Consider the following 16689-nt stretch of genomic DNA (forward strand, 5'->3'; position numbering starts at 1 on the left):
ATCACAGAATGGCTGAGGTTGGAAGGGACCTCTGGAGATCATCTAGCTCCTGCTCAAGCAGGGCCACCTAGAGCATGTTGCACAGGATCATGTCCAGGCAAGTTTTGAGCATCTCCAGAGAAGGAGATGCCACAACCTCTCTGGGCAACCTGCTCCAGTGCTCTGTCACTCTCACAGTAAAGAAGTTTTCCCATATATATATATATATATATATGTATATATGTTTATGCATACATAGGTATATATATTTCCTTTTATAAATATATATATTTTTATGTGTGTGTGTGTGTGTGTGTGTGTATGTATTCGCATATATATATATATATACACACACACACACACATATATATAAAAAAGACAACAACATGGACCAGAACACATGCTGCTTATTTTGAGAAAGAAAAACAGACTGAACAAAGGAGGGAGGTTCTCTTTTTGCATACTGTTCTGCATTATGGTCTCTTTCAACATTAATTCTTATATTCCTCAAAAGGTATAAAATACATTTATCTTTACTGTTTCATTTGACTATTTCTAATTGTAGTTTCCTCACCTATGACTGAACAATAATGAAGGTCAAGAATAGAAACATGTAAATTACAAACTGAACACTATTTATTGACTATGTTGGTAACCTTCAGCCCATATACAATTACAAATAGAGCAGACATTCAGCCATTAGGAAAGAACATTATATCATAGGGGGAAAAAAGAGCAAATTTAAACTATTTTCATATGAAACTGAGTTATTTTAAGCCAAGGAAGAAGGAATTTAAAAAAAAAAGGGCAAAACAGCAGTTTTCAAATCATCAAACATTCAGAAGGTAAGAGGACAACCCACGGATTTCTAATTGTAATTATAACACAAAAAAATTACACTTCTTGGATCTAAGTCAATGGTTTAATGGCAATGTAATGCAATGTCATACAAGCAAATTAAGTATCATCTTAATTCCCATGTCTCTTACACAATATCTATCTACGTGCCCTAGTTCAGATCCCAAGAGCTGAAGCAGGCAGGTGAAACTTCATCAACAGAAGAGAAAAATACTTCACAAAACTCTGCAAAAAGCAGATGAACTGACTTGCCTTAGAGACACTTCTCATACTTTCTTCTGCTAACATTATCAAAACATTCTTTTGAGAAGGAAAATAAGAACATTTTAAATTGGGCAGAGGAAAGTAGAGCTATTAAAAGAGCTAAAATTAAGTTGGTAGATCAGTCTTTAAAGAAAAAAAGGATCTCTGACAAATTTGTATCTAGCCCCACATTGGATAACCCGAGATCATATTCCTTGATGCCTTGCTGATATCCCTTTACTAACAAATTAAGAATGAAGTAGAATCTATTCTGATGAGAATCCACAGTCATATCCTATGTGCAACTTAGAACCTGATTTCTGCAGTTCCTTACTGAATGAAACAGTATTTATTTTTCAATGTCTTATTTGGACCAAATGACAGCAGCTTGCCCACTGTTTGTATTTTTCAACTGTCTCAACTAGAAATGAGAACTAACTTTTGACTCATTTTGTTGAATGCATATCACATAATCCCATTACAGCTACAAGGAACTGTAAATGCATGCCTATTTTCTTCTAAGCCAGCAACTTTATAGTTATTTTGTCATTTCTCAGCATAGGAACATACAAGTGTTCTTGCTTAGAAAGTGGCAATGATTTTCTGGGCTGGGGGGGTGGGGGGAAGTTGCATTTTATTCAGGCTGACATTGTGTACTTTCCTTACTAAAAAGTTAGGTGATACTTCAAATAAGAACATACCATAGTGTAATTGTGAGCCACCTTGTGCAAGTCAGTGCAACCCTGTGCATCAGCAAAGGATCGGATTCCAAGGCAGTTGGACGGGTGAAGCTGCTTCATTAGGAACTTACAACATGCTTCTACAACCTGAGAGAGCTGAAGAAGGCAAGCTGTAGACAACAGGCACTCAATGTTATCTTCTTTTAATTCAAGACGACCTAGCAACAATATAAAGAAATAGATCACATTATTTTACTTTTATCATTTGTCAAATTCCCCAATACTCATCTGCAACAGAATTATTTACAGATTATATGACAGAACACAAGGTTCAGCAAACCACCTCCAGCAACAGATAACCAGCTTTTCAAAACTCATAGCTCTAATGATGCAAGAAAATGGAATCTTAATAAAATTCTTTTTTTGTCAGTCATAACACATTTGAAATATTCAGGTAATTAGAGAAACTATAGCCTACCAGGTTGCCTCAGGTAAGAGCAGTGATGATAATTTTTTATAGATGAGGAGTTAAATCATGTGAAGAATAATAAAAAGGCACCTGAAATCTAGTAATAGATTATAATGCTCACAGGAGGACAAATCATTAGATAATTTTCCCATTTTAATTACCTGTATATGCATATTGAACCAGAGCCCACAATGCATTTGGCTCCACACCTTCCATCTTGATTTCTTCTTGTCTTGCTTCCCTTACATCATTAGTAAACATTGCTGCAAAGTAGTCGGAAACAGAGGAGAGAACCAATCTGGGTACATAATGCAGGAGAAATGGAGAGACACAAGGAGAGGGTGAGAAGGGAAGGGGGGGAAAAAAAACCCTTAATCAAGCTGATGTTTGTTAATTTATTCTTCGTTATTTTGCCTTTTGCCAGAACGCTATAGCGTTTCTGAGAAAAACATTTTAAAGTTGACAAACTGCTTCATGCTCCAGTTCTTCTCTATGAATAATGAAGTACTGTCACTGAAACTATACTTGCTGCTGAAGTAAACAATTTACTGTTTCAAAGCTCAGTAACTTTTAATAGTCAACACAAAAATAACCCACAAAAAATCATATTCTTGATATGATAAATAAATAAATAATTTTCATTGATTTGCATTCATATCAGTTATTTTTTAAAGTATAAAAACTGACTTACTTCTCCTGTTTCAAGTGTTTTAAAATTATTTTACTCTTGGTGCACACACATGCATTCATTTACAAATCCTGATGTTAGAACTAGGCACAATAAAAATGGAGGCAGTACACACAACAAAAGCCTATATGAGTAGAAAGAAGTGCTCCACAGAAGAAGAAAATTTACATAGTAATCTGCTTTGTGTGCACTGAGCATCTTATTAACAATTCTGAGTAACTTAAGATACTTAATAAGTAAACATGCTGTTACTGCTCAACTGATATTTCTTTATATTATGGAGAGTAAAACATGAGGTCTGCTCTTCTCTCTCCTAAGAGACTACGCTATGGCTGAATCAATTTTCTTGCTGTGCCAGTCCACTCTTAGTTGTCTTGCTCACAGAGAGACCATAAATAAATACCGTTGCATGCGTTCGAGCTACACTAACAGGAACCCCAGGAATTAAGCCTACTGCCTGCACTCTCCCCAGTCCATCTGAGTACACACTATGAATCCAGTTCTTCAGGAAGTATCAGTTTGTCCTGTGCTAAGTTTTTATATTGGCTTGTTAAAATGCTAGAGGTTAGGGGGCACAAAATGGAATAAAATTAGTTAACTGTCCAGTTGGAAAGGTGAGTACTACTACTCAGAAATAAGTCACAGATGTGTATAAATGCAGAACACTTGCAGGTACATTAAAAAAAAGTTATGTTAACAGCAAAGTAGCACATTTTTTACTACTTTCAACTACTATTTTTTTCATGCTTTATCTTCTGACCGTTGACCATTTCCATCTCTTTAGTCAGGCCTGCAGTAGGGTAATCATTTTTTTTCTAGTTGCTGAGGCAACAAAGATGCGTATGACTGGATAGGAAAAAGATTATTTTTTTGAAAGCTTGTATGATTGAAATAAAATTTTGTAATGAGAAATAAAGTTCTATTTTTTTTGAGAGAGTTCTTCTGTGGCTCAGTCTCAGCAAAAAATTAGAACATTTTGTCAGGGTACTAGACAAGCATCAGTCCTAAGCTATTTTGTCTTCAGTTTAAAGACACCATCAGTTGAATTAAAATACTGCCCCCTAGAGAACTGTAAAAATTATGTGAGATTGTAGAGTAAATTCATCTAAACATCAAGGGAAAGTTTCTGAAGTTGGTTTTGATGCTTGAATGAGATGACAAGATCAGATTTATATATGGAAAATAGTGGCCCTACCTGGAAGTAGAAGTGTGTAGATGGGCAGAATTTGAATAACTGAGGCATCTTTGCAATTCTGATTCAGAATAAGAGAAAACCTCAAACAACTTAAAATATTTAATGCTGACCATACTGATGTGACTCTACATAGTGTAGAGCTTGAAAAAGATAATTGTCGTAAGAAACAGAACCTAAAATCTAATCCTAGCACAATTTTTGTTCGTTTTTGTAACCATACACCTATTTTAGTTTAGTCAGCTGCAGCACTATTTAGAAAACGACTGGATGTATCTTAACAAGAGCTGTTATAGAAATGACTAATAATAACTCGGGGATCTAGACCCTCTACCAGCTCTGCAGGTACCAGAAAAAATCACTCTGTAAATTCCGATCTTGAAGTATTTCAGAAGAAATTATGAGAATTTGAAGATGCAATCCTTTTCATATTTTTGCAAAGTTGTATTCAGATTCATGAGAAAGTATACACGCTTCACAGCATTAAGTGCTTTCCAGAGAGTAACCTGCATATGCCGAAATGGCACATTGCTTGCATTAATCTACTCCTGGGCTGCACGTGCTAAAGCACACGACATACTGATAAAAATTTTTATCATAACTTTAGCCAAGAAATACGTTCACAATGGAAAGCCTTAGAATAGACAGCCATATTTTCTTCTGCTTAATTAGACTCACTCAGGAAAAAGCTCTTTCAAAGAAAGAAAGGAGATTAAAAGATACAGGGACAAAGCACCAAGGTGACACTGAACTACTAAACAAGAAAACAAGGCAGCCGTCCAGCCAACTGGCCTTTCAGTTTTCCCCACAAGTCAATAGAAATCAATTACTACTTTACTCATGCCATTTGACACCAATTTGTTCTTTGATCTTTTAATTTCATTACTAGTAACTGGTTTTTCTTTCAATCTTTGTTTTTGAATTGTCTTAAAATAAACTGCACTGCAACATACAATTCATATGATGTGAAGCGGCCACATCTTCATGTAACTACAGAATCCCTTGAGTAACTTCCCCATCTATATTTGACCTGTTTGCGAAAAGAGCTCTGAAAGACCTAAAGTGACAAGTACGATCTTTCAGAAGAAAATCCTGTGCTATATGACTACAAAAACTGTGCCAATTTTAAATGCTAATATTTACAACTCCCCTTTTAAATTGAGCCACCATTTGCAAATGATTGCTTTGTTAGTATACAACACAGATTCTCTCTGTACTATTTATTAATCAGTAAATTTAACATATTTGTTCGTATCAAGAATTCACTAGGAACTAAACTTGCTACAAAATGTTGACTTTCCTCAGTTTGGAAACTGTAGAAAACCATTTTTTGTATTCTGAGTTTATATACCTCCCCCTCAAAAAGTAACATTTATTTTATAATTGGTCTGAATAGAAAAGGCCTATAAAATCCAATTAAATCAGGAGTTTAGAGGCTTCTAACTGTACAAGAAAAGCATTAATACAGTTGACTCTGTATTCCTTTAGATGGAGAACATATTTTTCCCTTTTTCTCTTACTAATCACCAGCCATTGCCAAATCATCAATTCTGCATAGATGAGTTTTACAAGAATTTGGCTACTGGATTAATTGCAGTAGACTGAACACTCTTTTTCAGGACATAGGAGAATTTAGAGGAAGAGGAACATATAAATGCAGTCAGTAATTTTTCATCTGAAAATCAGTGAGATGTATGTACAATTAACCCCTCTGGAAAAAAAAAAACTCCATAGCTACGACCTAATACTAAAAATAAATCTGTGTTTTAGTATGTCTCCCTGTTTTTAATAGGTGGTTCCAATTCTACTGATGTCTTTAATTCCTGTGAGTTCTCCTGATCAAAAAAACAGAAAGAGCCACCAAGACAGCTTAACTAATTCTGAGGTACCAAGCTTCCTAATTTCACTACTATTTACCAAAGAAAGGAGATTAAAAGATATAGAGACAAAGCACCAAGGTGACACTGAACTACGAAACAAGAAAACAAGGCAGCCTTCCAGCCAACTGGCCTTTCAGTTTTCCCCACAAGTCAATAGAAATCAATAATAAAACGTATAATTTCAGCACAGAATAGAGATCAACAGTATTAAGACATGCCATATTCAGAAAGATCATGGCCATATATAATATTCTTATCTATCTATCGTTTATAATAGATTCATAGCAGTCTAAGTCTTTAAATAGGTTTAAACCAAAACCCTTCAGTGTTTCACAGTAATGTGCTACTTGTACTTATCACTACTGCAGGTATTAAACTCTCTGCTCCTTTCTCTGAATATATACTTCATACCATCAGAGCATTCAAATATCATCAAAAGTAGAAATCAAGAATTAAGAACACAGTTCTATGTGATCATGTACAGAAGAAAATCTTTTAGCTTTCTAAAAGAAGAAAGCTGTCCAATGTAAACGAACTTTCTACTTTTGTACATGAATCCTAATGACAAACTATTAAGCTAATATATAATACATGTTTTATTATTTATTAATAAAGTCTTAAGATAAAACAATCCCTAGTGGTCTGAAATGCAGTGATTGCTCCAGCCTGCTGGCAATGCTAAATGAGTCAGAACTTGGATAGACTGATGCAGGCAGTTTAAAAAAAAAAAAAAAAAAAAAAACATCCCACACCCACAAACAACAAACAGCATTTTTTTTTCCTCTTTACAATACAGGCTACTGCAAAAACATTAAGCCTACACTCCAATTTTCTTACTATTTTTTCATAAAATGTGGAACCAAATTCAAGATCTTTCCCATTAAGGACAAGTTCAATTTTCAGTGAGGTACTTTTCAAGTACTGGAATGAAGACTGTAGTTATTGCTATGTTCCTCTGGGAAAATAATAAGAGAAAACCTACTGTGCAAAAGACAAAGCTTCTTTATAGGCTGCTCCAACATTATGAAGTAAACTGAGGACTCCCATCTTCTGCTACAAACAGAATGCACAGTTCTTTGGCCTTATTTCTGCGTATATTCAAAACACTGCATTCCAACTAAAGCAAGATGTTTCTCCTACTAAGAGGAGGAGAACAGACAGTAATAGTTAGTAGTATGTGCCTAATGCGCTACAGAAATAGATACATTAGTAGAAACTAGAGGAGCAACAACCCTATAAATAAATGAGAAACTGGTAGCAAGCACATTAAAGAGCTTTTTAGTATACAGAACATTATGTTTACCTTGTTGCAACAGAATCTTCCGGTCCTTACAAAATATTCACAGCTGCCCTATCCACCTTTTTCCATATTCTTAACCTTTAAGTAAATCAGACTCCAGAACTGTATTCTGCAAAGGTATTACCATGGCCACATAATCAAGTCAGATTATTTCCTTACTGTATTTATTATTTTTCTGTTTATCACACTTTACAGAAAGCATTTCGAAGCGCTCTAATTTCTAACTTATTTCAATGGGTGTAAACTCCCTAGATAAGGGTGTATTCTCTCTTCTGATCTGATTTGCTGTTTCCAACGTGCAATTTTGTCATCAGCCTGAACCACCCTAGGACAGATCTTAAGCAACTGCCATCAGGGATAGCCTTGATTTTAAAAATGAGCCGTCACAAAACGAAGGCTCTAAGAGCAACAGCAACTTGCAGTATAATTGCCTGCCTCCCAAATTGGTTCCTGTTTCCATGCTATCATTTCTTCAGTTGTCTCAGTACAGCAGTGAGGATGATTCTGAATAAAACTAGAGATCTCACTTAAAGGAAAAAAAAAAACAAAACCAAACCAAATCCCAAACAGCAATCTTGCCCTATCCTTTACAAGGAGTATTAAGATAGGGTTTCACTGGAGGGGGTAGAAATGAGCAATGGAAAATAGGAATACTTTAGCCTACTATTTCTATTGAAGATCCAATCTTGTAAAACCAAAGTTTAATTAAATCTAGTTTCCTATTTGAACCGCTAATGCCGTATTTTTGTTTCACAATCTTTAGTATGTTACTAGCTTTTAAAATGGTATCATACTTGATCTATTAATTACACAGATGACAGATATGGTAATGTTTGGTCTAATACAGCTCTCTAACACTTACTGTCAGTGTTCAGTAGTCTACTACCATAGGACTTTTCTTACTATGGGAGGCAAAAGACTTTGTGGACACAAGACTGTCGTTGTTGCTATCTCTTCAACAACTCTACTCTTGGTATAAAGGAAAAAAAAATCAAATCTAAGAAAATTTTTAAACTTCACTCTACAGTACAAAAAACACTACTGCTTTTAATATTCCAAGGGTGTATTTTGGATATGTTTTATAGGATGTTCTGAACTTTTTAAAACAGAAGACCTACACTTTGAGCACAGGTTCGTAAACTAACATGAACTTACTCTGAATTGCAATAAACTTACCTGTGAGCCGGTATTCTACGATCACCAGCAACTAATACCACATCGCACAGTTGTTTGTGTCTCAGATAGTTCTCCATCTTTTTAAAAGTTTGTTCAGCATGGTTGAGAGCCTGAAAAAATTCATCAGATGTACAGGGCTCCATAGTTTGGCAAGATGATAAGGTATGACTGCTGTTGGAGGTTCTGCTGAAGACAAAAACAGAAGCCTTAGTTTAGACAATATTAAGGTGCAGCAATTCTATATTCAGATGCTAAAAGGAAAAATTGCATGTGATTTTAAAATTGAAATACGTAATTTATGTTAATATATATTCCCTTGCTATTTTATTTCTCTTCACATTCATTCTTTGTTTCTCTGAATTGAATCCAAACTTCTGTGAAAGCAGAATAATGGTCTCTACATCAAAGAATACACAAAGATCAATCCAGAAATCGTATCTACAATGTGGTCAGATGGTGGAGGAAGAACAGGCACCTGCAAGTTCTTCCAAGACCCTGCAAAGTGCAAAAGTGACAGAAGGATGCAATAAGGAATTGCCTCTCTCTCTGCCACCCCATTACATACGCACACTGAAGTCTTCATCACAGCCCAAGTTGGCTAGAACAAAACTAAGCATATCCAGAGCTAGTGACAGGGTGTGTGCATACAGGCAAAAGTGATACATCAAGAAACACATCAATACGTCACCACTCCTAATGCATAAAGCTTCAAGCATCTGAAATAAGATCTAGCACAGTAGAAACTGATGTTAGGTAAAAGCAAGGCTGCTTGGGATGAAAAGTTATTCTTGCCCATACACACAGCAGCTCAGGAGAAAGAGGAATACAGTAAACTTAACCAGAATGCCTGGGCCTAGGACATAAAACAGCTGAAAAGTATGATCCTGAGACATAAAGGAGCTGTATCCTAGTCACGTGCACTGAGGTCAGCCCAACTTTTCTTGTTCACAATTCTTTAACTGACTACTCCTTGCTTCTCCTCCATGCAGGCAACTTAAACCCCACACCTCTGGGTCTACCATAGTACTTGGAAAGACATGGGTTCACACGATCTGCCTCCAGATTTCTGTTCACCCAAAGATATTATGATCTCAGGCAGCATGCTCAAGGCCAAATCCACTGAGACTTAGCTAGCTATTAATTCCAAGAGGGAGATCCTCAAAATCAAAGCCTAAATTTTCAGCAGAAAAAAAAAAATTGCATTTTTGTGCATGTGCCCAGATAACTAAAAAGGCCAAGTACCTGGCATTTAATTCAAATCTAAATTTAGTACTGTATGAGAAATTAGAGGCCTGCCTACCTACTTCCCTTGAGGGAAACTATCTTAAGCGTACCCTCTGAAGTTGTGGTTTTGCATTTATTTAAGCTACACCAACTTGTTTCCATCCCCTAAGGGTCACCTGCTCCACTACTGCCTCTCTGACATCCTGAAACAAGTATTTTTTGTGGCCAAGTGGGGAACTGAATCAAGGAACTGATACACCTGAAAAACAAGTAAGAGAAGGAAAGAGTTACCTTTCTAACATACCAATTCCTTGATCTGATTCATCATGCAACTACAAAAAAACATTATTTTGGCAAAACTGAGGGGCATTCTCACAGAGAATTCAGGAAAGCAGTTCTTTATACCAGCAGTCCTGCAAAAGAAACAGAAGTGGAACAAACAGGGTGCTACTCCATAAAAAAATGCCTAGGAAATTTTTGTTCTCTACTACAATTTATCACAATCTCAATAGTGTTGAGGTATGTTTTTGTTGTCCCATATTTTAGTCCAGATTCCTCAAATTACCACCATTAATAGTGACATAAAGCAACAAAAAAAGATTTTTAATCCACACATTATCAGGGAACTGATATTTACACTATAGTGGCACAAAGAGTTGTGCAGATATAACTAGAAGTAACATGTATCCAGGAGGAAAAAATCTTGCAAGTCAGCACTCTCCCAAATCACACCCTGATTCAAGCTATTGTCTGGCCCCAGACTGCACATTTGTACATTCTGCATAAAACTCGGCAGCAGTCACCACTTTTATTCAGTAAGGATTATGATTGTGGTGGTGCTATTTTCTATGTGCCTATAATAAAGCACCTAGTCAAGACACCACAGAGCCAAATTCAGTTCTAACCCTTGAAGAGGTTCAATCCTGCAACTGTCCTTGCTTCTAACCACAAAGTTACAAAACATTTTTCTACTTCAGAGGGGCAGTGGAGAAAAGGGAAAATTAGGCTTCAATGGTCCATAAAGGAACATGAAGCAGACAGTCTAATAGTTGAGGTACTTGCACAGAAGGAAAGATGTAGATTCAAGGGCTATTTATGCATATTACCCAACGACTGGTTAATGCAAAACAGAGCTTAGGAGAATACACAGCAGGGGAAGAAGAGAGGAATCACAGAATCACAGGAAGGGAAGGATCTACTTTCTCTCTCCCAGCAGTAGCACTGAAATGCATGATTAACTTCTTGGTCTACATATCTCTAACCTAGAGGAAAGGAATGTAGATATCTAACACAGAACTTTAACTCCACACTTGGAACAAACATCTAGGTTTTAGATACCACAGCACTGAGAATCCCAATGATTCTTCTTCCTTCAGATTTTGAATCTTGCCTCAGATTTCTTTAAATATCACAAATTTTCCCTCCTATAGAGTGGACATACTGTCACTTCTGTATGCTCCACATGTATTATTAAGATAATTACATTAACAATGAGACTGTTAATGCATGGAATAGGTAAGTGTACCAAAGAGCCCTTTCTGCATATTCCTTTAAGAAAGAACATGGAAGAAAAAGTAGATATGCAGTAGTTTTAACTCATTCACTGGAAATATTCTGAATGTCTTACAGTGTTAGTCAGTAGGACTTTTTTTATAGGCTTAAACTTATCACTCCTGTTTTTTTTCCTCTCCATATTTATGTCAAAAGAACCTATGTAGCACTGACTAATTAACAATTCATTAATTACAGTACAATTTTAAGATTATCATAAAAACGCAAAAGTTTCTCTGAGGACAAGATCTTTCCCACACTAGCTACGTATTTTGCTGTCCTGGTGACAAACTTATTAATCCACTGAAGATGCTAGCTTTCTTTAACTTTGTTGTCTAATAAGGAATTTATATATGAATAGACCCTTTTGAAACTAAAACTATGTACAACACATGCTATAAGAATCATCCATTTTTAAAGGTTTTTAGTTCTGGAAGTAGGATGTTTGGAGAGAAGACTTTCTGCCCAGTAAAACAATTCACTGCAAAGCAGTGAAGCAATTAACTGGCTGGTAGTAAAATGGTCATAAATGCACTTCAAAAGTAAATAGCATACATGATGACTAGAGAGCTGAATTCACATCTCTGTTCTGTTGTCTCAGGATTCATTGTTGTAGCAATACCACAGCAGTTTTCAAAGTTACAAGCACGCACACACACACACACACACACACACACACACACACACACACACACAAAACCCAAGCCTCCTTTCCCCCAATCTTTACTAAACTCTATTTTACAAGAGAGAAACATCAGTGTTTCTCAGATTTTGTGGGGGAGAAGAACAATCTGTTCCTGTTAATGGGATTTGTGCTGTTCTTCTAATTATTTGAAAGTATTGAGATTCCTTTTAAAGGAGTTACAATGGTTATTTTATAGTAATTACATATATTAGTTACAATCTATGAATTTAAACAAGTACTAACCATGGTTATAAAAAAGGTTGCTGTCCTTGAAAAAATGCCTTTTTTCAAGCATTTTATTTCATGCTCTGCATTTTAAGTCATCTTAGAAAGGTATCTTTTGGATTTAACGACTCCATGTTGATCTTTGAAATAAAACTCAAGCTAGAAAAACTTCATTACAACAAAAGAAAAAAACAAACCCCAACCCCACCACATATGCTCATTTTGAAACAGAGCTTGAGAACAAAATCAGAAATTAATTTTAAAATAAATCTGCCTGAAAGAGTTGTGTGTGAATTTACTCATATTAAAAAATGCCCTACTGTTAAAATCAGTTCACTTGATTTAACTGTAACCTTCTCCGCACTTCCAAAAATGGTCAAAATCTTCACAAGATAGTATGCATGAGCTATCCTGTTCTAAAATCCTATGAAGCTGCAAAAACATAATTTTACTACAACATAAAGATGACATGGTTAGAACGCAGGTATGTAGTACAGATGTTGACCTGATGTAGGAAGTACCTCCACTCTCCTAGGATGTCACAGCAAGTTGCAAGTGAAAACTTACTATAGTGCATTAAAAAGTAACATTTCCTTCTGAACATGCAACACGTTAGAACTGCAAATGGATACCAGAGCCTTGACTGGAAAAATGAGTCAAGAGGTATTACAATGAGATTTCTATCTACAAAATCATGATGGAGAAAATGCCTCAGATATACTGCTACTGCATTCACTAAAATTGCTATTTTACGGAATCAACAAGTGAAGTTTGTTTTTCAAAAGATCTGTATCTTCTGTCCTCTCGTACTACTCCATCCACCACCATGACAACCCTAGCTGCTCTTATTTTCTCTCTGTTCCTTAAGGTGTCTCTTAACTAAGGAAGAGATAGTAAATGCTGTGACTAAAAGCAAGTCATACACTGATGAACAGTCAGCTTTGCAACAAATAAATTCTGCCATTTCTTCAGTAAAGGCAGTAAGCTTGGTTTCTCTCTGTTAACTAGCTGTCACTTGCAGGGAGTTAAATTATCTCTGAGACTGCTGCATACTCTCAAATTAGGCTGAAAATGGCCAATAGGTTCTAATGCTACCAAGGAAAGGGCAGAAGAGATGAAGAACAACTGCATAAACTCAATACCTTTAGGAAACCAAACTAAAAGTGAATGCTTTGCCTACCCTACTGAAATCTGCAGGAGCACTGCACTCCAACCCCAATGATGTTGTAAAGACACTCCAAACAGTGCACAATGGGGGTTGCAGCAATAATAACCGGCACATAGAAGTGGTACAAGTCCTATTTTACAAATGTGAATCTCTAATACAAACTGGGCTTAAATGAAGGCATTAAAAGGCAATAAACACTTAAAAAGTAATAAACACTTAAAAAGGCAATAAACTGGAGAGATGGAGAAAGAAAAAAAAAACCCAAAACCAAAAACCAAACCCCCAAAACCTACTTCTCCAATCTCCTCACCGTCATTCCCTGTGAGCATGTCATTTCTCAATGAATAAAATAACTGCTCTCAATATTTTAAATCTGAATTTATGTATTAAGAATATTACCTTTAAAATATGCCTCTTAAACAGAAAATCAACAAACAAATATGGACAACTCAAACCATATAGCCAGTAAAAAGGCAAGTATCATGAGATTTCCAAGAAGAAAATAGAAAATTTTTTAACTTTTGTTCACACATCTCCAAAAAAGGTTTGCAAAAATAAGAGGTTTAGAGATGAACAATAAAAACAATTTGTGTGTGTGTGTGTGTGTAGGAAACTGAGCAAGTGTAACTGACTCCAGTTTAAAAGAAACAATAGAAGGAAGAGAAAGAATGAATAGTATATATCAGTGTCTACAACTTAGATGCCATTTACATTCTTGCCATGCAAAAGCAGTAATACACTCAAAAATCAAAAGCTAATGTTTGACTAATAAAAGTAGAACTCTGCAATCATAAATAAAGCGTATAGAACTTACTGCAATGCATTATCAATGAGCCATGAATTTCACTACTGTTCAAAACACAGCGATGTATTTATTTTATTATTAGAACAGAAAAATCTCCAGTAGATGGACATCCTAACTAAAAGTTTTATATAGTTAAAAGATAGGCCAATTGCTTAATTTGAGACAAGACAACGTATTTGCTATTCCGTATCACGAACCTATGCACTCAGGGTAATTTTTCATAATATTATTATTAGAAGCTCTGTTATAACTTGAAGTCATCTTAGGTTAGGTCAGTCCATTTTATGGGTCATAACGTTATAAAAGATGGGGCATGTCTAACTTTAGAACAAGTTAGCATATATATTAAGATACATCTTTTACAAATTTTAATTTCACAAGTTTACTACTGCATTACAATGGCTTTCTGCACCGAAGTTATGTACAGCATTTCAAAATAATGTTAAAAATAATTTGTCCACAATTTTGTCGTTTACGGTACTGTCTCTAAGCTAGGTGGCGTTTATGGTATATGAAGATCAGAACATTAGGATAGTAATATGACAGCTTTTACACCAGCTTCTATGATTTTATATGACACTTTGAAAAAGTGAATATTTGACTCCATATAAAGTTAGGAATATAAGAATCCAAGCTGCAGGAAATGTTTGTTGAAAAGAAGGATGCTGATGGGATTCCTGGAAAAAGCAAATAAAAATAATAATAATAAAAAAAACGCACAAAACCAGCCAACCAAAAAAACCCAGAAGACTTTTCCAAAGGTTGGGAAAAGCATAAATAGAAGGAGGAAGCCAAGCACAGTTATGACAAAGGCTGCTAAAATCCACAGAGTATTAGAATTTATGATCAGAATATTAGTGAAAAGAGGACAAAGGTGACTGTGGAGAAAGTGAAGGAACTTGAGGACTAGGGATTTACTCCATGCAAAAGCGAAGAATTATAGCAATAGCCATAACTATAGTTTTATGTCCCTCTTGCAATCAAAAGGTGTATTTGTAGCAAACACAAATATATATGCACTCATTTCAATCTAACCAGCAGGAATAACAGAAGCCATGAGAAGCTGCAGCACAGACTCCAGTATTACCTATGAAAGCCCAGAGACACATACACAAAAACTGCTATAACAGTACTACTTGCATCTTTATTAGTTTTTAATTTTGTTGAGAAATAATATAGGCTTGTTTCACTGCAGCTAAACCTTTGATTACAGCACACGTTTCCTGTCTTACCTCTAAGAAATCTTCTAGACTTACTGCAATAAATTTGTGTATGCACCCAAATATCCCCTGTAACTTATGTTCTGTCTGGAAAACGTAACTACCTTGATTAGCTCATGTTGCATCTATATTTCAGTATAAGGCAAGCATAATACAATATGCTTTATAGCTTTAATCTGGTCAGGGCGGGCAACAATCAAAAACAAAAAACAAACAAAAATACAAAAATATCAAAGGTCTCTAAGATTGAGGTGGGAGAAAAGACATTACAACAAGGGTTTCTGTAAATGGAAAGTTGCCAGGGGGACAAACTTAGAAATTTACAGTGTAACTTCAAGATTGTTCATACAGAGTATTAAACAGGATGGTTCTGTAAATTCAGACCTTGTCTTAACATCAGTTGCAAACATCTTAAACTGTTCATGGTTAGGACAACTGAAGAATTCTAAAAAACTGTTTGCATTTCATTTTCAAATATGTATTTTAATATTATATTTGAATACAAATATATTACCATAGTTTAGAATATCTACAGTAATTCCAATATTTTAATGCAAGTCTGTGAGAAATGAACCAGACACAATACTTCACATTAGGTGTGCCCTACAGCACTGATTTTCACCTTGTCATCTACTGTGTCTTCAAGGTCTGCGGATAGCTTCTAAGGCATCCACAAAAAGTAAGGAAGGCACATCTACTGCTAATATGTTTGAATTTGCTATAGCATCCGCACCTCTACAAGAAAACGTTAGAAGTCCACAAATCGAAAATTGGTGACCATGCCTCAGGAAAGTAGGAGAATTAATGAATGGCAACAGTAGAGGAAATCTAAGAGAGGAAAAACAGCAAAAGGAAGAATTCAAACCTTACTGGCTTCACAAACTATCATTCAGGCTAACGCTAGTCATGAACAGCACATAGATTATGATGCGGATAACATTATAGGTAACTAGCTCTGATCCCCGAACCTGAAAGAACTTCTTTCACCTGGAAAAACTGTCATTTGACAAAGATTTGGATCTAAACTTGCAATCTGCTTACTCTTTCTGCCATTGAGCCTTACAATAACAAAGAAATTCCACATTGTCTCTCCTCTAAATGAATCACATAATGATTTAAGACTTTCATAACAAGAGATTTGGTCTACAGCCTCTTCCTTCTATGTCATATGATGTGGCAAAGAGGAAGACTGATGCACACAAAACAGTGCAGCTGCTTTTGTCATTGAAGCTTGCATGTTACATACAGCCCATCCTTTAGGGCTTTATCTGGGCAGTATATACAGAGGCTAGAGAAGCAAGGTAACTCCATGACTTCTATGTAAAGTCAAAAAAAAAAAAAAGAAA

At 35.6% G+C, this 16689-nt stretch overlaps 1 protein-coding gene across 13 annotated transcripts in view; it reads right to left on the reverse strand.

Moving 5' to 3' along the window:
* Nucleotides 1-16689, reverse strand: part of KLHL5 (kelch like family member 5) — a 59239-nt gene that overhangs the window by 20777 nt on the left and 21773 nt on the right. For 8 of the 13 annotated variants that reach the window (XM_085322811.1, XM_085322818.1, XM_085322816.1 and 5 more), the window contains 3 exons: nt 8466-8648; nt 2391-2527; nt 1782-1978 (listed from right to left, as the gene is read on the reverse strand). In XM_085322811.1, the coding sequence (XP_085178937.1) occupies nt 1782-1978; nt 2391-2527; nt 8466-8648 (517 nt within the window). Of the gene's footprint in view, nt 1-1781; nt 1979-2390; nt 2528-8465; nt 8652-9980; nt 10103-16689 lie in introns of all 13 variants that reach the window. The other 5 variants (XM_085322813.1, XM_085322812.1, XM_085322817.1 and 2 more) reach the window with 3 other exon arrangements.

The sequence above is a fragment of the Rhea americana genome, unplaced genomic scaffold (genome assembly GCF_003343005.1).
Source record: "Rhea americana isolate MKP2758 unplaced genomic scaffold, rheAme1 scaffold_8, whole genome shotgun sequence".
Classification (NCBI taxonomy): Eukaryota; Metazoa; Chordata; class Aves; order Rheiformes; family Rheidae; genus Rhea; species Rhea americana.